Source organism: Vitis riparia, chromosome 17, assembly GCF_004353265.1.
Source record: "Vitis riparia cultivar Riparia Gloire de Montpellier isolate 1030 chromosome 17, EGFV_Vit.rip_1.0, whole genome shotgun sequence".
NCBI classification, from domain to species: domain Eukaryota; kingdom Viridiplantae; phylum Streptophyta; class Magnoliopsida; order Vitales; family Vitaceae; genus Vitis; species Vitis riparia.
Window position 1 is genome coordinate 11,253,579 of NC_048447.1, and position 21,841 is coordinate 11,275,419.

The following is a 21,841-nucleotide window of genomic DNA, read 5'->3' on the forward strand; positions in this document are numbered from 1 at the left end:
CAAAAGAATAGTTTACTTGTACTTTCATTCGTCCGAATGGGTCTTTCCAATTTCCACTGAATTGAGATCTCAATCTTCTCTTTTCTCTTCTCTGTGTTTCCTTCTCTCCACTCCAAACTTACCCAGAAGCAATTCTCTTGGTGGGTTCCAATTTTCAACGTCGGTCATGATTCCATCTACATGTAAAAAGAAAGTACTTGCTCAATGCTCGCAGTCCCATCTCAAGCTCAAATTCACAGTCCCATCTCCTGATCCCTTAAGACTTCTCCAATATTTTCGGCCTACTGACCTCCCACCACCGGACGCCCACACCCTCCTCTACGTGCGTTGCTGTTGGTGACCCACAAGTTATTCACTATACATAAATTTTATTTTTAAAACATATTTAAAAATATGCTAAAAACGTTTTTAAACAGATTTTTATTATACAAAACATTAAAGAATGGTTTTAAAAAATTATTCTTAAAAATTGATTTTCAAAAAGACAGTTTTCAGTTCATTGGCAATTGTTAGGAATTTGGAACATTTTTAAATATGTTTTTCATATTTTCAAACATTTAAAAATAAATAAATTTTGTATGTACAATTTTATCTTTCATTATTCTTCATATTTGCTTCATTATTTTTTAAAATAGTTCTCAGAAAATAGAAAGCAATTAATTTCGGAACAAAAAACTAAAATATGTTCTCAAAACAAAAATAGCTTTTTGAACATGTGGCAAGACTTTATAATGCCACATCAGATAAAAAGTGTTCAAAGCAATAAAACTAAACATAAGTAGTTAAATCAAAAAAGAATAGAAGTCTCGTGCAAATTCTTCTTTCCTTAACTTCTATCTTTTTCAATATCACTCTATAGTATCAAAATGAAATGGAGATGATCTCCTCTTTATTGCAATGACAACCATCTACATCTGATACCATCGAGTCTCGAAATGCATAACTCTTTTTCTTCACTTGTCTAATCCTCCAAAATATGTTTTCAAATCCTCTTTTGCTCGTAAAATACTCAAAATTCACATTAATAACCAAAAATAAGATTTGATAATAATACAAACTAAAAAGAACTAATTTATGCTATCTTTTAAATTAGAATAGTGTGTGCAAGCACTCTCAAACACTTTTCACTCCACTTTGATGGATATTCGAGTTGATTTATTTGGTTCGATCTAAGCCCTATCGTTTGAAACTATTTAGTGCAACTGGGTAATTCGATATAATCGAGAAAAAACATTTAGAGTTAATACTTTATTGAAATTAACTATTGGCATCTGGTAGCTGTTAAAACGTGGAACCAAAAGTAAGAAGGAATGTGACACAATTCTAGGGGTATAAAGGTGTTACGGACAATTAACCTATAAAAGAGAAGAGAAGAATTGATTAAGGGCAAACTAAATCAATTCTCAATAACATGGTTTGTCAATACAAAATAGTTTTATATTTTCGAGAATAATTGAAAAATATAATGTGTATTACATACAATAGCCCTATATTTAATAGCATTTCATCTTTTTTTATTATTTAAAAATGATTTTTTTTTAAATGATACTGTTTTTCAAATTACAATATTGTATGAATTTTTATTCCATTATTATGACATACCAAGTTATTCAATAATTTCCTTTTTATTTTTATTTTTTGCATTAATCTTATTTATTAAATTATTATCAATTTATTATAACCCCATGTAAAGAGCGGGAACACCCAAGTAACCGTAACAGCCGTTGGAGCTGAGGGGCAATAAACGGTTAGATAGAGATGCACGCGCCGGAGATGCGCGTGTGGTAGTATAGTCAAAGAGCTCCGCTTTTTGTTCATCATAATCCGTTCATGAATAATGCAGCTTTCCACTTTCCACTTGCCACTTGCCACCGCCATGAGATCTCAAACTCCCTCTCTCTTCTCTGTGTTTCCTTCTCTACCATGTAATCTCCATTCCTCATAGCCAACCAGAAGCAATTTTTGGTCGGCTTCCAATTTCCAACGACAATCATGATTCCATCTACACCTCATAAGAAAACCCTTCACTCAATCCTCGCCTCCAAGCTCAAGCTCACAATCCCATCTCCTTCTTCTCCTGATTCCCTGGATTTCTCCGATGTTTTCGGCCCCCTGACCCCCCACCACCACAAAGCCTCACCCTCTTCTTCATCCTCGTCACCATGTGTCGCTCTTGGTGACCCACAAGTTATTCACAACAGATCTCACTCCTTACTGGGTCCCTCGCCTCGCTTTGCAGTGACCGCCCCTCTTCTTCCGTTCAAGGAAGATATGGATTTTCAGAGCGAGGGAAGTGATAAGGAGGGTGGGGATGAAGTGGGTGAGGGAAGGGTGGGGCCTGGGGACTTTGAGATTATGAGGGTCGTTGGGAAAGGTGCTTTTGGGAAGGTTTTTCAGGTCAGGAAGAAGGGTGGACCTGAAATCTCTGGCGATAGTGATGGCATTTTTGCTATGAAAGTGATGAGGAAGGACACTATCATAAGCAAGAATCACATGGATTATATGAAGGCTGAGAGGGATATTCTCATCAAAGTGGAGCATCCATTTATCGTCAGCCTTAGGTGCTCTTTTCAGGTGATTGTTACTCTGCTTGAATTTGATTTCTTTTGTGTTCATTTATTATTGTCTTATTGTGAAGAATTGCTCTTTTGGAGCATTCGGTATTCCATTTACTTGGCATGCAAAGGGTTAGTTTGTTTTAGAAAGATTGGGAAAGTAGATTGCATTTATCATTATTGACCACCTCACAATCAAATAAATGTAGAAGTTTATTCATGAATTAAAACAGGATTGCCTATTATGTATGTGGTTTCTGTTCATATGCCCATATTATTAACATATTAATGATGGATGGTAGTTGTATGAACAGATTATGAGGCATTGATTGATGATTGTTTAGTTGGAATACCTTTTTTGGTTCACTTTCCTTGGAAATAGGCATCTTCTCCCTTCAAGATGTAGACTGGGGGTTTTCTTGTGCTAACTCAACTATACTTTTCTATGTTAATTTAATTGGACTTCTTAGATAGCTACATTGTTGGGGAGGTATAGAGTTTTCAATGGAAAATGAAATGGTATTGTGAAACAAAATGTATACAGGTAGAGCATAGGTGGCATATGGAATAATGAGGTTCTTCTTGAGTCATTAAAATGCCCATTAAGAGCTCATTGCTGCCACCCAAATAAGATGTTTGTTAGTGATGAGCATTCCCAAAAGCTAATGGAAAACATCATATGCATGTGAGGCGCTGTAGATTCAGCTTATCCTAATTCCTAACTATACAGGTGTTTTCCCAAATTACATTCTACCCTTTGGTTCTACATAAGGTCATATCTTTATTAACTTATACACCATTAGATTTCTCTGTGAAGAAGAAGAAGATAACTTATAAACCATTAGATTTCTCTGTGAAGAAGAAGAAGAAGAAGATGAAGAAGAAGATAACTTATACACCATTATATTTCTCTGTGAAGAAGAAGACTTCCAAACAGCATTTGCCGACAAACCAAATGCAATTGCACCTCTTGAAGCAACTACCATCCTAATTTGCATTTTTTAGATTTCTCTGTGAAGAAGAAGACTTCCAAACAGCATTTTCTGACAAAGCAAAAGCAATTGCACGTCTTGAAGCAACTACCATCCTAATTTGCATTTTTTAGATTTCTCTGTGAAGAAGAAGACTTCCAAACAGCATTTTCTGACAAACCAAAAGCAATTGCACCTCTTGAAGCAACTACCATCCTAATTTGCATTTTGTGGATCAACTCTTAGTTGTATCCATCCAATTTCAACTTTGATATGGCTTACACATATTGATGCCACCTCTAATTTTTCACAAATGCTTTGCTTCTGGTTACATCCTGTCTTCACTCATCACTCAGCCATCTTATCATCCTCAACTGTAGTTTTTTCAGCACTTAATACTTTTGCATTGCTCATTTGGCATTCACTCATCGCTCAGCTATCTTATCATCCTCAACTGTAGTTTTTCAGCACTCAATACTTTTGCATTGCTCATTTGGACAGGATAAAGAAAATTTTATGCTAAATGATTACAGGGCACAGATCATAGATCTCAAAAACATCCTTCATTATGGTAGGAGATTAGGCCTTACTTTGCCTCTTCATACATGAGGATTATGAGAGGCTTATTGGAAATTAATCTTTATCAAAATAAGAACTTGAGGTCCATTAGCCCCTAGTAATTGCTAAATCATTTTTGTAATGAATTCCTATTGCAATCCACAGTTACATAATTGTAAGTGGCATGGGATAAGATCCAGTTCTCAACTGCTAATTAGGTATGAATTAAATGCTGTATTCTGTACTCTCTGTCCCTCTCTCTCCATGCATGTATGTGTTTGTGTCTATGCTTTACTGTGTTCTTATTCTTCGCTTTTGTATTCACAGACAAACTCTAAACTCTATTTGATCATGGATTTTGTAAATGGAGGGCACCTCTTCTTTCATCTATACAGACAGGGTATCTTCAGGTATCTTGCTTTTAAACCTTTAAACCATCAATCACAATGTATGTTTACCTGTTTTGATTTGAGTTCTTGGGTATGTGATGTCTTGGGTAGCGAGGATCAGGCAAGGGTTTATATTGCTGAGATAGTATCTGCTGTTTCCCATCTTCACAAGAGCGGCATCGTACATCGGGATCTTAAACCTGAAAATATTCTCATGGACGCTGATGGGCATGTAATGACAGTGCCCATAGACTCCTATACTTTTTCTGGAACATGCATGAAAGTTATGAAAAATCCCTTTTCATTTTGAATATGCATGTTCCATTGCTGAACTCAGTGCTTGTCATACAGGTTATGCTAACTGATTTTGGACTGGCAAAAGAAATTGATGAGTCAAGCAGATCTAATTCAATGTGTGGAACCACAGAATACATGGCTCCAGAAATCTTACTTTCTAAGGGGCACAATAAAGATGCGGATTGGTGGAGTATTGGGATACTCTTGTATGAAATGTTAACTGGGCAGGTAATGTTGGCAGTGCTCTCTATTACTACAGTTTTTATTGTATATTATTGTCTAGGCAACATAAGGAACCTTTTCCATTTTCAAACCCTAAGGTTATGTTTGGTTCCCGGAAAATACTAAGGAAAGAAAAAAAATGCAAAGGAAAATGATTTTTTCATGTTTGGTTGTCCTATGAAAAATATAAAAGAAAATCAAATATAATTGGAACTAATTAAAAACTTATGTATTTTAAAATTATTTAATCTTTATATTAATGAGTTAAAATAAATAAAATGAGTTTGAAGTAAAAAATAAAAATAACTTATCAACTTTTAATCCATTTTTTATTTTCCTTCACTTTTTCTTTCCTTTTATTTTTCCTTTGTATTTTTTTTCCCTTGCATTTTCCCTTGCATTTTCTAAGAACCAAACATAGCTTAAATGAATGTATGCATCTCAGAAATCAGTAAAGGAAAAGAATGGTGATGAGAACTAATTTTCATTGTTTGGATGTTGTGGAAAAATAGAAGGGAAAAGAAAATGTGGAGGAAATAAGGGGAGAAATTATGCGTTAAATAACCCTTATGTTCCTTAAGAAACATTCAAGAAAGCTGGGGAAGAGTTATCATCCCTTTTCTCACCTCTCTTATTCCTTCCTTCTCTCCACAGCCCAACCAGAACCACCACTCGGCATTTTTTTACCTGCAGCCAATGTAGATGAGTTTTGAGCAAAATTTAGCTATATATACCCTAAACACCATCAGCACTCATGGCATGATTAATCCATATCATCTTTTAGAATGTAAGTTTGTATAATGTAAGACCCTTGTAGGTTCTATTTGAAGGTAGGACACATTAAATCTATGTTGCACTCTAGGTGTGTGATCTTTCATATCCCTTAACGATGATTGCAGTAATGGATACAGGTGCTTGAATATAACATAACAAAAGAAAAAAGAAAAAGAAGACAGATCCAATTAAAAATTAATTAGAATTTTAGAAGCAAAGATATCCTTTACAAAAATTTCCTCTCTTTTCTCTCTTATCCCCAAATATTTTCATAAAAATTCACTTCCCAAACAGCCTCTTTCCTCAATGAAATTTTCTCTTTAAGAAACTTAAAAAGAATTGAGAAATCAATTAAAAGTCAAATAGTCTTACCCAAAGCAAAATGGGGGTATTTAGAGTCATATCCACACCTTTGTCCTATGGTGTTGATGCGAGTGAAGTTGGGGTATTATAACCAGAGAATTCTACAATAGTCTCTGAAATGGCGAGCTTGTTAATATGCCAATGAGAGCACTCTCATATTAGTTTTTCTTTAATTTTTTATAATATCACTTTGTCACACAGTTTGTGGAGCCAGTTATTCCTGTTCAACCAGAACGTGTTAAATCTCAGAGCTTACTGTCCATTCAAGTTCATTGTTGTGTTATGCAGCAGTAAACTGTTCTCAAGGTTCAAGAGAGCAGTTAGGTTACCAATTTTTTTATTGTTATTCTTATGACACTAAAATTGATTATATCTTCTTCAGCCTCCATTCACACATGCAAATAGACAAAAGCTTCAGCAGAGAATTATCAAAGAGAAGGTGAAGCTTCCTTCATACCTAAGCAGTGAAGCTCACTCTTTGCTCAAAGGAGTAAGTAGATGCATCAATATGGCTTTTAATCTTTTTTAACTCAAATGAACAGCTTTTAACAAGGAAATTGCTTTCACATTGTCAGTTGCTGCAAAAGGAACCATCAAGAAGGCTAGGCAGTGGTCCTACTGGAGGAGATGAGATTCAAAATCATAAATGGTTTCGGTCAATCAACTGGAAGAAATTGGAGGCCAGAGAATTGCAGCCGAAGTTCAAGCCAGATGTGAGTGGAAAAGACTGCACAGCCAATTTCGACCAGTGCTGGACGGCAATGCCTCTGGATGACTCCCCAGCTCCCACGCCAACAGCAGGTGGGCATTTCCAAGGGTATACTTATGTTGCACCTAACCCTTGGCTTTCATCTTGATAAATTGAATGGTGAAATGAAGCAAGCCAGCCATTCACTTTGTAATCCTTGTAAGTTTGTTCTTATTTTTATTTTCAAACAATAAAATAAGAAATAATTGTATAGTGTTCATCTCTCATGTACATTATACTTTTCTTCAATGAATAAAAAACATGAGTCCCATTCAAGCTTTCTTTCTTACAGCATTGTTTTAAATATTTACTTCACAAACGTCTTTATGTATGTCTGCTCACCTGCTCCACCACCCTTTAGACCGTTCAGCTGGGACATCCTAACAGTCTTGTCAAACCATAGCCATTTCTGTGGGACCTTAGAGAAACAAAGTTTATGCTTGCAAGTTTTCTTAAGTTTTGGCGAATAACAGTTTCCTTTCTTGATTTGGAAGAATGCAATCTTTGGCAAAACTTTATCAGCTTCTCAGTGTGGTAGTCCAGTGGCTCCCACGCTAATTGTTGATAACTAGAGGAAATTTTTTAAACTTCCCCCATTTAGCCACTAAACCGGATTAGGTGATGTAATCCAAAATACAAAAGAACCTTCTGGATTGACTTCTTCTAAATGCTTTGAGAATTCGTCTAGAATATATTTGTGAAGACAATGAAAAGCAATGGTTAACTAAGAGAAGCATTGAGAAAAGCAGAAAGAAATAGTAGAAAGTAGAGAAGGGTTTTGTTCCAACTTTATGTACTTTATCCATGTGATCAGTGACATTGTTAGATTAATAGCTTAGAATCAGTTCTCCTCTCTTCAACCTAGATTTTCAGAAGGATTGGCATAAAGTTAGGGCTGCAACTGGCATTTTCTTCTTTGGGTTAATCTGGATCAATCTTTTTTAGAAATAAAGGTATGCTGGGCATCCAGTGGAAAACGCACAACTAAGAACTGAACTTCAATGATGAGGACCCTCGAACAGTGGCCTTGTCAAGTCACGCTAACTGGCATGTGTGAATGGAACTGATACATTCTTCCTATCCAGTCATACTACGTTTAGGTCTTTCAAGAAAAGAAGAACAGTGGCCTTGTCCAGCCTTGTCCAGCCACGCTACCTTGCATGTGTGAATGGAACTGATAAATTCTTCCTATCCGGTCATACTACATTTTAGTCAGATTTTTTAAGAAAAGAAGATCTCATTCAGGGGAATTAGAAAGGGATCCCCCACTGAAGAAAGTTGGATGATTCTTTGGCTGTAATAGAGAGCACTACCACATTGCTTCTAAAGCAAGTATATTATGGTTATATATACCCTACCACTTCACTTGTTGATCTGCATCCATCTCTTCTAATACTCTTGTAAACTAGTGAAAGTAGCCATGAAAAACAATGCCAGAAGCAACAGTTACCAGTCCCTCTGTGAGAAGTCAATCCTGGTGGCAGCAAATATGATTAAGTTGTCATCTTTTTCCATTGCGAAGATGAGTCTGGGAATAGGTGGAACACCAGCATCTCCCAGGAACTCTGCTTCCTCAACAGCCCCCAACACAGTTACTAATGACCATCTGCATCCTGGTAGAAGCAGCAGGTCACAAGTTCCAGAGCGTAGCTCCAAGCCCATCACATACCTAATTGAGCCAAATGAAGGAGCAGGGTCTTCATATGTGATTCAGGAAGAGAAAGGCGTTGATGGGAAGGCTTCGGATTACATCAGAAAGATACATAGCCTCCTATCTGATTCAGAGGAGACATCAATCCGTCCTCTACCTCATGTTGTAAAGTAGCACCATCTTCAGTTACTTATTTCTTAGAATAAGCCAGCAAATGCAGTCATATGGTTTGCTCGCTTGGAATGCATGAATAACCAGTGTCTTATCTAGATTTTCCTGCTTTCTCTTACCAGAAATATACTGCCCTCTTCATTTCCCATGTTCCCTGTGTTCGTTAATTGCAGTTTCCTCAATTTATCAATGAATATGGCAGTGTTGAAACATAAAGACCATGTTGAGGAGATAAACCATGGACGGATTCAAGCATTCAAAGAGAAAAAAAAAAGGAAAGAAACAAAACCAGAGAATAAACGGAGGTTTGAATGAAAAGCATTGGTAAAACCTCAAGGATGGAGAAGAGTATAAAGTAGGGAAAGGAAAAGCAGTGGGGAAGAATCTTGTTCCAAGCCTCTTTGCTTCAGGATCAGATAACATATTTCATAGGTGTTACGTTCTCTCCCCCATCCCCTTCAGACAATCATTTCACCCCGGAAATAATTTAGTTGATGTTTTTTTTTACCTTTTATTAAGGAGTAGATTTGGGCGGCTTATCCAGAGACACGACAGACAAGAAGAGCCTAGCAGGATCATGGGTATAAAATAAAGAGATTTGTGTTTGGTAATCCAGGCTGGATAGTGATGGGTGTTGGGTTTGGGGTAGTTCCAATTATATATTTTGGAAAGGGGGCGGTAAGTAGGTGCAATAATGAAGTGAATAGTACACTTCTCACCCAAAATGAAAAGTACCAAACATAATGTAGTGGCATCGTACAGACCTCATGTTCATGCGTGATTCCCACAACATCAGAACTTGACTTTGGATCTCAACCTTTCTTTTTCTTTTTGTTTATACCCACTTGTTCCAAATATTCTTTTTCCTTTTTTGTTTATACCCACTTGTTGAAATTACCGATAAATAAACCGGCAAGCAATCCCATCTCCACCATTTCTACTTCTTCATTGCTTGCATCGCTTACCCTTAAGCCTAAGAGTGTTAGGTGTCTCCTACCTTAGACCCTCAATGGACGACCAGTTTTTGTACGGCTTTCTCGCCCTCTCTTGGTTTCAATAGTGGACCTAAACAAATCTTTGTTTGATCCCCTTCCGCCTATCCTAATTATTTTCATAAAGTTAAAAATATGTTTCAGATTAATTTAAAAAAAGTACGTGTTTAAAAGTAATTTTAAAAAATATTTTTAATATTTAAATAATAAAATTTTTTAAATATTAAAAACACTTCTTAAAATTATTATCAATTTAATTTTAAATCAAACATACAAACTATTAAACCCAAAAAGGAAACTCTTACACAATAGACAACCCATCACACAACCCCTTTAAAACTAGGTACTAAAATGGTATGGACAGCCACCCTTTCCTATCTAACCAAAGCCAAACAACCCAATTGAAATCATAGAGCCAACCCACCACACAAAAGCAACATATTATCTTCTTCTTTTTTTTTTTTTTTTTGGGAAAAAAAAAATTAAAACCCTAGGTAACATATGATCCATACAAAAAGCGGTTGCACAGCTCCTCCCATGTCCACAGGAAGTAGAAGCGAGTGTGTCTAACTTTCCCATCACATAAAATCAAAGCAACAGGAGAGAGAATCCTAACCCACATGGGACCAAACACCAATATCAGCAATGAAACAGCACTTGTATTGTTTTGAGTTTATACAACTAGAGAGAAAAGAAGGGAAATAAACAAGGACCTAATACAAGAGCATAAGAAAAAAAAAATTGCAAGCAGCAAGACTGGTCCTGTACAAACAAAGGAAAATACTAGAGACACATAGTCACCTAATTTTCCCTAACCTGATCGCTCTAATTATCCATAGCCATTCATCAACGGTTTTTCTCAAGCAACGCTTATGATGCTATCACCGTTGTTGAAGCTTGACATAGCCTGAAAAGCGGAGTGCCTAGATGGTTGATTTGGGTGATTCTGATTGGATGACAGGGAGAGCTTCAGTGACAAGGGGGATGGATCTACTGGGGACTTCAGATTCAAGTTGAGATCCGTTGACTCGGGAGGAATAGGAAGAACGGGAATCGGACGGACCAGCCTTGTATTAACATCATTTTGTCCTAGAGTTAGGTTTTCCATTGGATTCTGAATCGGAACTGGTACAACCACCGGATTTATCGGCATTGGAAAAGCTGGCACAACCGGAAATCCACCGCCACTGCCGGTCTCGGAAAAAGTCTTAGGAGACTGCTGCGATTGAGATGTGTTCTCTTGATGGTGAAGTACTTGCTCTTCTTCCATTGGAACTGCCGTGACCTGACACAGAGAAAATGAAATAATTACAGAATGACGATTATGGTCTGTTTCGATGCTGCAATCTGACACAACTAAACTGAGATAGTTATAGTTATAGTTATAGCGAATATATAGTCCGTTTGGTTGCTGAGGAAATAAAGAAGTAATAGTAACTGAAAAGGTTTGAAGATTTTATTTCTGTGAATTACCGATTCGGTGGTGATGTCGAAGAGGCTAGATCTGCGGCGTCGTCGATTGAGATTGTTTCTGCGGAGAAAGTACTTCTGAGCATGACTTGCGACCTGTGTTGGAGTTCGAGTTTTCACGAAATTCCTGGAGATTCCTCGCCAGTCTCCTTTTCCAACTTTCTGCAATCCAACCAGGAAAAGCTTGTGTTCTTCTTCGGTCCATGGGACACCTGAAAATATTCCAAAAGCATCAAACAAATCAAGTACTTTTAGATCCGAAAACAACAATTTCTACGATCAAATCAACAACTTCGACTGATAATCAACAAACACTGACTAATGAATTCACTTATTTACCAAAAATTTTGGTGAGGAAAAAAAAATTGAACGATAAAACAGAAATCAATCTTTACAAAAACAAATCGATGACTTTTAGATTTAATAGATAAAAAAAAAACCAAATAATTTGTACCTCAATCAAAACCGGAAAAAAACAATCAATAAAGGAAAATATTGACAAAAAAAGGAAAGAGACAAAAACGACGATCGGAGATGTGAATGGAACCTCGCTTGCGCTCGCGATTCCCTGAGGAGTGGTGAGCCACATCGTCGGCGGAAACGTATCCAGTGGCGGGGGTGGCATCGGCGTTGGAAGACTCGTGAGGCTGCTCATACTGCGACAGATTGTTCAAACTGACGCTCTTACGCATCGAATCCACAGTGACTCTCACTCCAAACAGCATGATCCCTTCGGAACCACCATCACCACCACCGCCACCGCCACCGGACTCCGCACACGTGCGAGAATTATGACCATTATGACCACACTGAGAACAGCAGCGAGACATGTCGCCGGAGCAACGTCGGAGACTCCGAAGAAAAAAGAAGCAGAGCGGCCGCATCTAATGATGGAGGCAGTGTCCCAAATATATAGCATACTAGCGTGGACCACGTGGAGCCAGGGGGCCAAACCGTCATTTCCCACACCTTCGATACGTGGGATTTATTGCTCTGTCTATTTGAGCCTTGTATTTATTGGATTTTGTGTTGATATGGGATCCTCATGGATTTTCTATTAATTCATATTTATCCCTTGGGATTCTACTGAAGATTTCTATTTTCGCAATTTTATTTTTAAATTAATTAAATTTAAATCACCAATATTTTAATAAATATGTGTAAAAATAATGTTAAGTGGATAGAAAAAATGGTAGAAGAAAAATTCTAAGTTTATCCTTTTATAATCTCATCATGATATAGATATAACACAACAAATATAATGGGCCTTATCCTTTTTGCCTGGTAGGTCACTATGACATATGATAATAAATGACATTATCTACTAGCATTTCTATTTTATTATAAATATTTTAATAAAAAAAATCTATTTATAAAAAAGACAAAAAGATCAACATATTTGATAAAACTTAATATTTATTACTTAATGATTTAAGTTATTAAATTAAAACTTATTACTTAAATCTTATTTTAAGTCATTAAATTGATATATTTATTCTCATAAATTATAATTAAAGAAAATAAGGTTAAAAAACAATAGAGATTGTAGAGTAACAAATGAATTATGAATTATGACAAATAAAGATAAAAAGGTAAAATGACGGTATAGTTTAACAATAAATTGATTATTTTAAATTGTTTTTCACTTTAACTCCTATCATTAAATTATTTTATTGAATATATTTAATTTATTTAATAACTTAAATTAAGTTATTAAGTTATTTTAAATTATTAAATTGGTTTATTAAACATTCCCTAAATTTAAGATGAGTTTGTAATAATATTTAACTTTTATAATTGATTTTTAAATTTTTTATTAATTAAAAATTAAAAAATAAATTTAAAATCAATAAACTTTTTTTCATAATTTCTTTAAATTTATTTAACTTATTTTTCTTTATTATATAAAAATTAAATAATTTTAAAAGTATAAATTTTAAATTAATTTTAATTATATTTTATTTTTCTTTTTTAGAAAAACTATTCTTTTTCTTAATATTTTTGGACAACTAACTATTATGTTTTATTTTTAACATAAAAGTATATACAAACGTACCCAACATGAATCATATGATTCAAAACCGAACTCCTATATCCAATATTTTATATCATACCCATCTTTCCAAACAAGTCCATAGCCCGTGAAAAAATTGGCACGCCCATGATCCCATCGTCCCCACACATTGATATCAAAGTAACGCCAACAAAACATACGTAAAAACAAAAAATAAAACAAAAATAAAATGAAATTGAGAGGTTTAAAAAAAAAAAAAAAAAAAAGATGGTGGTGAATATGGACCGTTGGGGCAGGAGCATATTCCAAAATCTGTCCACTAAGCAGAAGATATTTTGGTTGTTCCGAAAGGCAGTACTAAATTTTAATGAATTTTATAATGGTGGTGGGGATAAGTCAAGGAGGATAAGCCACAGAGACCGAAGGAAATTGCGTTGAGGGCTAAGCCACAGAGACCGAAAGATAATGCCTGGAGGGCTCCACCATTGCCCTCATTCACTCCCTCACTCACTCACTCACTCACTGCTCATTTGCATGTGTTGAGAGGTGGGACTTTTTCTCATTTTTATTATTTATTTATTTATTTATTTTTATTTTTTTTTTTGTTGGCCTTTTGCTTTCACTGTTTCGCTTTGTTTTTAGGAAGTGATAATTGGGGGCTTTTTGACCTTTGCTTTGTTTGATGAGTCAAAGGTGTTCAGTTGTCACCCATAAAGCTTTTTACTTAGGGTTGAAGGAAAATAGGCGTGCGTTTAACACATGGGTTTTATTTTCTTAGCCTCTCAAATCAAAAGGTGGGTCTTTCCTTAGTGGTTTTCATGGGCTGTTGTGAACTTTCTCAATGGAAAGAATTCAAGTTTTGGGGGTGCATTAACTCAGACAAACTGCTGGGAACTTTCCTTTCTCTCCCTTTTGCCTCATGTGAATGGCATAAAAGAAAAGACAGAAGGAGATGGAAAGCCTGTAAAGTTAGTGAAGACAGACATCATCCACATTGAATATATCTGTAAGAAATTCTTCCTCTCTGAAAATTTTACTATCTCCATTTCTGTAAATTCCCAGTTGAATGTTAATGCGTCTCGATGACTGTTCACAACTTAGGAGGTCTTAGGTTTCTATCCTAATTTACTAGAAAAAGCAAAAGGAAAGTATGGAACAGAGCAATATTTTGGCATCCAGAGAATCTAGTGTCAAGCCTGGAAACGCTGTTGGCAACTTGGCACTTTCAGATCATGAAACTAAAAAGCAACATAGAGAATTTGCAGCTCAGAATATTACATTTACAGGAAACTTTATTAACTTAAGATCATGATAGGAATGTAGAGGCCATCCCTTGCTGAACCAAACTTATTCTCATAGCTTTTCTCCAAAGAAGAATCTCAATATATTGAAAAATATAATGTACATGTACATTAAAAGAACATAAAAAAAAAAAAAAAAAAAAAGGAAATAAGTTCTAGAGTTACAAAATCATGACCATTCATCTTGCTGTTTGGGGTCTCTGCCATTGCTATCACCGGGGACCAAACCTGCCTTTAAATCAAGCTAATCTGTAACTGCCACTGTTCAATATTTCTGAAAACTGGAAGTCTTAACTTGATAAAAACTAAACACTCCTCTAGAACAGGAAAGGTCAGAAAACTTGTCACCAAAATGATTGTTTTGACAGAAGATTTCGTGGCAGAGGGTGAGCCCAGTAGACAGATGAATGGTTTTTGTATATTTATTTAAACTGTGCTTGTCATAAGCTCTGTTCTAGTCATAATGCTTGTTTCAGCATCAGCATTGCTAAGCTGGTCTCTTTTGACATTACTCATGGATGTAATTGTTCCAGGAAGTGGAAAGGGAGAGTTACTTAGAGTGATTATTCTATCCTTTTTGTATTCATCTGAATGCTGCTCTGTACTGGATAGAATTCGCTTGAGCTGAGAGCGCTGGCAGACAATTCGACCCTTGTTCCAACCAGGGAAACAGAAGGATGATGAAACTTCATTTAGAAATGCGTATGCAGATTTTGCAACTGGAAAATCACGTGTTATTGAACTTTTCTCCATATGCCCACGCCTGAAAAAAAAAATGATTTCCAGTTAAAATTAACTTTAGGTATGCAATTAATTAGCAGATCCTAATGGTGTTTGTTTCTAAATCTTTGGGGGATGATGAAGAAATAGCATTAGGAAGGTAAACCTTGGGTACAGAATGATAAACCTCCCTGCCCCCTCCAATTAAACCATGACCATGACACCTTCCCCACTCATGGTAAATCCTGCTGCATATCAACCTAATTGAGCAGCACCTTGCAACCACAGTTAAGAAATGGCTCAGAACAAAACTTTGTTGGACCCAACCCTACCCCAAGCAAGATTTTCCCCAAACACAAGCTCAAGCCCAAACAGCCTGCATTACAGTTGCCTGAATCAAGTTCATCCATGTTTTACCCAAAGTTCACATCCCCTGATAAACTTGTCAAGGTCAGTAATGAAACTTATTCAAGATTTTTGAATTCTAGAAACAAGCACATCACATCAAGTCTAGCCCTTGGGGTTGGCAAACTTCAGCTCAAACCACTGACAGCACCAGTGCTCCCCACCCCCCTTCTGCTCTTCTGGGTCTTTTGGTCCAGTAGAGTATAAACTTGGGATGGACCAGGGGGCCCTAAGCTTGGCCCAATTCAAAAGAGTGGTCATGCAAGAAAAAGAACATGAGAAATTGATAGAGAAGAAAATTACTTACACAACTACAGCACTTGCTAGTTGAGGAAGATCATCCCCACTAATGAACATTTCATGCATATTATTGAGCCAAACTGATATTGCTGTACATGCAGCACCTTCCCACATCCTGAAAATGAATGGCGTCAAGATTGAAAGAAAATCAATTGAAAGAACATAATTTGGAAAAAAGAAAGATCAATACCTGTGTACATCTACAGACCACACAAGTTTGTTTTTGCGAAAAAGCTCAGGAAAAAGCCCCCGTTTTGTTGCTTCATTGAGTACTCTTGTTGCACGTTCCTTCTGGCCCAGCCACCAAAGTGCTTCTAAGAGCGTATTGTAGAACCTCACTCCCAAACTACAACCTTCAGACTTGAGTTTCTCAAAGACATACTCAACCATCTGCCAGTTAGAATCATCATCATAATCTCCCCTGATCATCTGACCAATTACCTGATGAATGTTGGATACCCTATTTGTAAACATCTCATTCAGCAATTGATGGGCATCATCCCACCTGCAAGTAAAGAGCTCAATAGGTAAGATGATTCACCAAAAAAGGAGATTGAAGTGAATGTCTCCAATTTCACTTCCAAAATATTCACAAAATTCCATCCATTAATTGCACATTTAAAATGTCTGAATCATAACCAGACTTGAACTTCACAAAATTTGATGTTTTAGTTTAAAGTGGAACAATTTCCACAGAATGCATGCTGTATCTGGAGTGAGAACTGCAACCAACATCAACAGTGGAAGAACACAAGAAACCCAAAGTAACATTGTAAGAAAACACAGTATAATCCATAATATGGTGGATGAGCTCAAAAGATAATATCCAGGTAAGATATATTTTCAGTTTGATCATCAATGGTAGGAACTACTATATAACATTCATTTAAAAGGTAACCCAGATACTTAATACAGGAAAGTTCAGTGGTAAAGCAAGAAATAATGTTGTCACACTTTTCTTACTTTCCCAAAAACTACAATTAATCAATACACAACTTTATGACTTATATATCAAGAAAATGATATCTTTCTCCTAAAAGAAAATACAATGTGGCATCCTCTTCTCCCTTCGAATCAGCCATTTACACACCTAATGAAAGTTGTTTTAAGAGTCATCTATCATTAAGGTTGCCAAGACAGGAAACAGCAAAAGAGGTAAAACATTTCAGGCGGAGGTACAGGCTAATAAACCCATTCTTTCTGCTGATAGAAAGTTATACACAATGGATTTTTAGATTACTCAACTCCAAGGCAAGTTTCCACCCACTAACACAATGTTTTCAATAAATCACAGGATAGTGATAATATTGATTGCTCATTATTAAATTGCCCCCAAGACATCTAACCAAGCACCACATCAAGATACAAAGCAGTGGAAACCAACAAAAAAACAAAATATGATACTGTAATCATGGGCTTATCTACCCCATAAAAAAGGGAAAGAAATGGTATTTAGTCATGAAGCCCTTGCCAAAAAATTTGAGGTTTGTAAAGGCAAGTCCTGTTTCTCCTTTTATGTACAAGGCTGTATCCTCTGTTATAATGAAAGAAAACAGGAAGGAGAAGAGGATGAAGAAGAAAAATAAGAAAGAGAAGCCCATGAGGAGGAGCATAAATAATGAAGAGAACTTAATGATAATCATAGGAATGAGGAAAGGGTTTTTATCCAAGTGTGAGAGTCTGATAGATGACCAGAAAACCCCTAGTTTTTGAAAGCCTATGCATGCATGTTCCAACACCCTACCTTGGCTGAAGCATAAACGCCAAGCATTCCCAGCTCACTACAAATTTCATGAAAATAATTTCTTCCCAATGCTTTAGTAAAAATATGATTCAACTGATCATCTTCATATACAGAGTTAAATCCCTTTACTCACCATCAATCATCATTTCTCTGCTAAAAAGCCAGTGAAAATCATATCCTTAGTCCTTTCACAGAAAACCACAATACTTGTACATTCAGTTCCCTGAGCAACATATCTGGGAGATTGCTCAAAATATACTCTTCCAAATCACCATGCAGAAAAGCAAATTTTTTTTGTCTTCTTGCATTTACTTGGTAAGGAAGCCAGCATTACAGAAAGTAAAGATTGAATAAAGTTTAATCGATCAATATATGGAAATCCTAAACACCAACAATTTCAATACTAAATCAAATATAAAGTATAGGAAAAAAGTTCCCAGAACAATTTAAAAATTAACTGAAATATACACTGGGTACAAGACAACCCTAGTGCCTCCAACAGAGCTGATTTTGATAAAACCAACTAAATGGTTCAGTCATGTGCAACAAAGACTAATAAGTGCCACAATGAGGAGTTATTTGACTCAACTTAAGTTGCCACAAGGACAAGAGGAAAGTCAAAGAGACAGACAAGGCAGCTAAGAAATGACAACTTGGTCTAGGTGGGTGAGAAGAATCATGATTGCTTATGATTTCAGGATAAATCCCAAGATGAGCTGGTTGGTTGGTGAAAGTATATGTGTAGGCAACCCAACTTCATACTGATTGGTTGAGTTGAGGTGTATAAGAAGAGAAGGAGAAACCAATGTGTCTATCTTATCAATGAGAAATAGGCTTACGTCCATGACAAGGACTCTAGTGATATGACCAGAATACCGTTAGCACTAGAAAAACCCATGTGTAGATACCCTATCATCATCCACCTAATTGCATGATCTGAAATCATTTCAGCACCCTCCAATGTATTTATCTTATCAATGAGAAAATTGGATTACATCCATGAAGGGGACTCTAGTGAAATGACCACAAATACCGTTAGCACTAGAAAAACCTGTGTAGATACCCTATCATCCTCCACCCAGGTACATGATTTAAAGTCATTTCAGCACCTTAAAATCATCGATCATATTTGCTGAGCCAATAACTCCACTACGGTCCTGACAAGTGTTTTCAATGCCCTACATAGCTCCTGACCATCAACTCAAAAGATTTAATTTATAACATAATAAAAGGAAAACTAGTTTTTTTACTGTACATGTATACTTTCTTCTGTCTTCCATTGTCTTGCCACTACCCTTCTTTAACTTCATTGTGATAACAGTAGGAATCCAATAATTTTAAAGAGAGGAAGTATAGTTGTCCAGCCTCATGTTCAATATGGAGAGTGCTAGAGTAGTCCATCATATTGCCGAACTTCTATACTACAGCAAGGGCTTAACCTCATACATAGAGGTGAATTAGGATGACTTCATCTTCCTTCTACCCTTTGTTACCACACCATATCTCCCCTGCCCTCTTATTCATGCAAAATCATAATTTTGGATGATAATCAACAAAAACCTTAACATGAAAACTACTCTACAGTTTAAGAATGGAAAAAAGAGCACTCAAATAACTGAATACTAACCTGTCAGCCTTTGCATAAACTGCCAGCATCATGCAATAGCACATGACACTGGGTAATATTCCCAAAGCTTTAATTTCCCCAAACTGCTCTTCACTCTCTTCCACAAGACCGGCAAAGCAATAAACACTTAGCACTGCCTCAAGGGTTTGCTCATCAGGATCACATCTTGCCTTTTCCATCTCAACATAAGCCTTTATAGCTTCTTCAAACTGGCCTCCCTGTCTAAAAGCTTCAATCACGCCATTGAACGTATCCCGGTTCCGTGCAACACCAGACTGACCCATCTTCAGCAAAATTGCTTCAGACTCCTTGTAAAGCCCACCTTTTGCAAACATTTGAATCAATGAATTGTAGGTTTCCACAGTTGGCTTACTCCCCACTTCATTCATTGTGTTGAATGCAACAAGCGCTTCCTCATACAAAGCAGCCTGTCCATATGCTTCAATAACCCCAGTATAGGCCTTTGAACTTGGCACCACCCCTTTCTCATTCATGTGAAGTAGAATTTTCTTGGCATCCTCATGAAGCCCTCCCTTCCCACAAGCAAATATCAACCCCTCATAGGTCTCCATATTTGGCTCAACATTCTCCTCCACCATATCATGGAACAAAGTCACCACCTCCTTAAAATACCCACCCTCCCCAAAAACATTAATGAGAATATTATAAGTAGCTGCATCTGGCTCTGTATTACTAACTTTCATCTCAAGAAAAAGATCACGGACATCATCATATCTCCCATGCCTCCCATACAAATTTAACAAAATACTATAAGTAGCTGCATTTGGCACGCATCCTGCCCCCTGCATCTGTCTAAACACACCCATTGCCTCTTTTATAGACCCTGATTGTGCATGAGCCTCTAATAAGACATTGTAAGAAGTTATGTCTGGAAAACTCCCTCCAGACTCCATTTCTTTAAGAAGCTCTGAAACCTTCTCAAGCCTATTCAATTTTCCAAAAGTCTCAACAAGATAACTATAAGTTGTAATGTCAGGAAGAATCCCGCCCTCATTCATTGTTCTAAACACCATCTCTGCCTCGTCCCCAAGACCCCTTCGAGCACAAGCACTAAGCAGAGTATTATAAGTAACAATATCAGCTTGTATACCCTCATGCCGCATTTGAGCAAACAATCCTAATAGCTCCTCCCAATCCAACCCACCCCTAGCACAAGAATTAATCACAGTATTATAAGTCAAAATACTGGGAGAAACCCTCTCTTTCTTCATTCTATCAAGAAGTTCAAGCGAAGATTTGTACTGACCGTTGCGGCCATACGCGTTGATCAATGCTGTGAATGAGAAGACGCTAGGAGCCACTCCGTGGCTGGGCATTTCGTCGAATATCTCTTGGCATTTCTCGAGCAAGCCTTCGCGGCCAAGTACGCCGATCATGATAGTGTAAATGTGCTCGTTCGGTTTGCACCAGATTTGGCGCTGCATATACTTAAAGAGTCGAAGCGACCGCTGCCAATCGCCGCGTTGCGCGAACTCCTTGAAAACGAGAGCGAAGTCGTTGAGAGATAGCTTATTCTTGAAGACGTCAAGGCATCGAGCGATGCTGCCCCGAGGAGGGAGGCTACTGAGCTTGTTGATCAGAGTTTCGACGTCGTAGCTGTACTTTCCTTTCTCGACTGTGACGGAGGGGTTTCCGAGGACGAGTTCTTTGGGCTTCGCCCTTATCCTTGCGGCACTAGCGAATATTTTCTGATAGCCAAAGAAATCGGTTGCTTTGGTGGGGAATAAATGTCGGTTAAGGTTAGGGTTTGGTCTGAGATTGACATGAGAGGGTCTCAGGAGAGTCGCAGAGGGAGAAGAAGAGATGAGGATAGAGGGTGAGAGGTTCATTTTAGTATTTTAGTTTGCATGTGACTTGTAGAATTACTTTTGAGCGGGTGCGAACTGGTTTCCGCGCTCGATGAAACGAAGAAAATGAAAATTTCTCAGATGCTTACTTCACTTTCTTGCTAATTTTGCCGAGAAAATTACAGAGAAAATGGGTCGAGAAAGAAAAAGCTTGAACTGGTTCGAAGAAAGACACGTGTAGTTTATATGGATAACAGGACCTTGGGCTTGGGCCGGATCACGTGGTATTGGTCCTATGACCTTCTTCCTTGCACACGGGTTGGCCCCAATCTTGCTACAACGGTAAGAAATGGTTTGATACTTCGAATTGAATTGCTTTGGTTACAAGGAAAATGTTTTCTTTTTGTTTTCTTTTTTAGAATATTTGTTAGGGTTTTTTCCTATAAGATAATTCATATCATTCATATTTATCGAGGACATATTGTTGTGTGGTTAAATAGGATATTAAACGGTTGGCTTAATTACCTTTAAATTTTAAAATTTGTATTAATTTTTTTTTAACCTATAACATAGTGTATTTATGTCATATAGCAGTTGTATTTTCAAAAAATAATTTTAATATAAATTTTCAAATTTAAAGTTGTTTCTTTATATATTTAATATTTAAATTGAAGTAGTTCCTTGGAAAGATGATTATCCATTAATGTCTTAAAAAATATTATACATCTGAAAATAATTTGTATTATAACATAGTGTATTTA

At 36.7% G+C, this 21,841-nt stretch overlaps 3 protein-coding genes across 3 annotated transcripts; 1 reads left to right on the plus strand and 2 right to left on the minus strand.

Annotated features, from left to right (window-relative positions):
• Window positions 1-1,856: 1,856 nt before the first annotated feature.
• Window positions 1,857-7,159, plus strand: LOC117904824 (serine/threonine-protein kinase AtPK2/AtPK19-like). The gene is made up of 6 exons (XM_034817595.1): window positions 1,857-2,574; window positions 4,412-4,494; window positions 4,585-4,705; window positions 4,825-4,998; window positions 6,512-6,619; window positions 6,705-7,159. Exons 1-6 carry the CDS (start codon window positions 1,993-1,995, stop codon window positions 6,984-6,986), a joined length of 1,350 nt encoding a protein of 449 aa, XP_034673486.1. The 5' UTR covers window positions 1,857-1,992; the 3' UTR covers window positions 6,987-7,159.
• A 3,155-nt stretch (window positions 7,160-10,314) lies between these two features.
• LOC117905019 (transcription factor MYB1R1-like) lies at window positions 10,315-12,049 on the minus strand. The gene is made up of 3 exons (XM_034817877.1): window positions 11,709-12,049; window positions 11,165-11,373; window positions 10,315-10,976 (listed from the first exon to the last, which is right to left on the minus strand). Exons 1-3 carry the CDS (start codon window positions 12,043-12,045, stop codon window positions 10,551-10,553), a joined length of 972 nt encoding a protein of 323 aa, XP_034673768.1. The 5' UTR covers window positions 12,046-12,049; the 3' UTR covers window positions 10,315-10,550.
• A 2,455-nt stretch (window positions 12,050-14,504) lies between these two features.
• Window positions 14,505-21,279, minus strand: LOC117904910 (pentatricopeptide repeat-containing protein At1g74850, chloroplastic). The gene is made up of 4 exons (XM_034817721.1): window positions 19,273-21,279; window positions 16,092-16,406; window positions 15,909-16,016; window positions 14,505-15,239 (listed from the first exon to the last, which is right to left on the minus strand). The coding sequence occupies exons 1-4, from the start codon at window positions 21,120-21,122 to the stop codon at window positions 14,903-14,905; spliced, it is 2,610 nt and encodes an 869-aa protein (XP_034673612.1). The 5' UTR covers window positions 21,123-21,279; the 3' UTR covers window positions 14,505-14,902.
• Window positions 21,280-21,841: the final 562 nt, after the last annotated feature.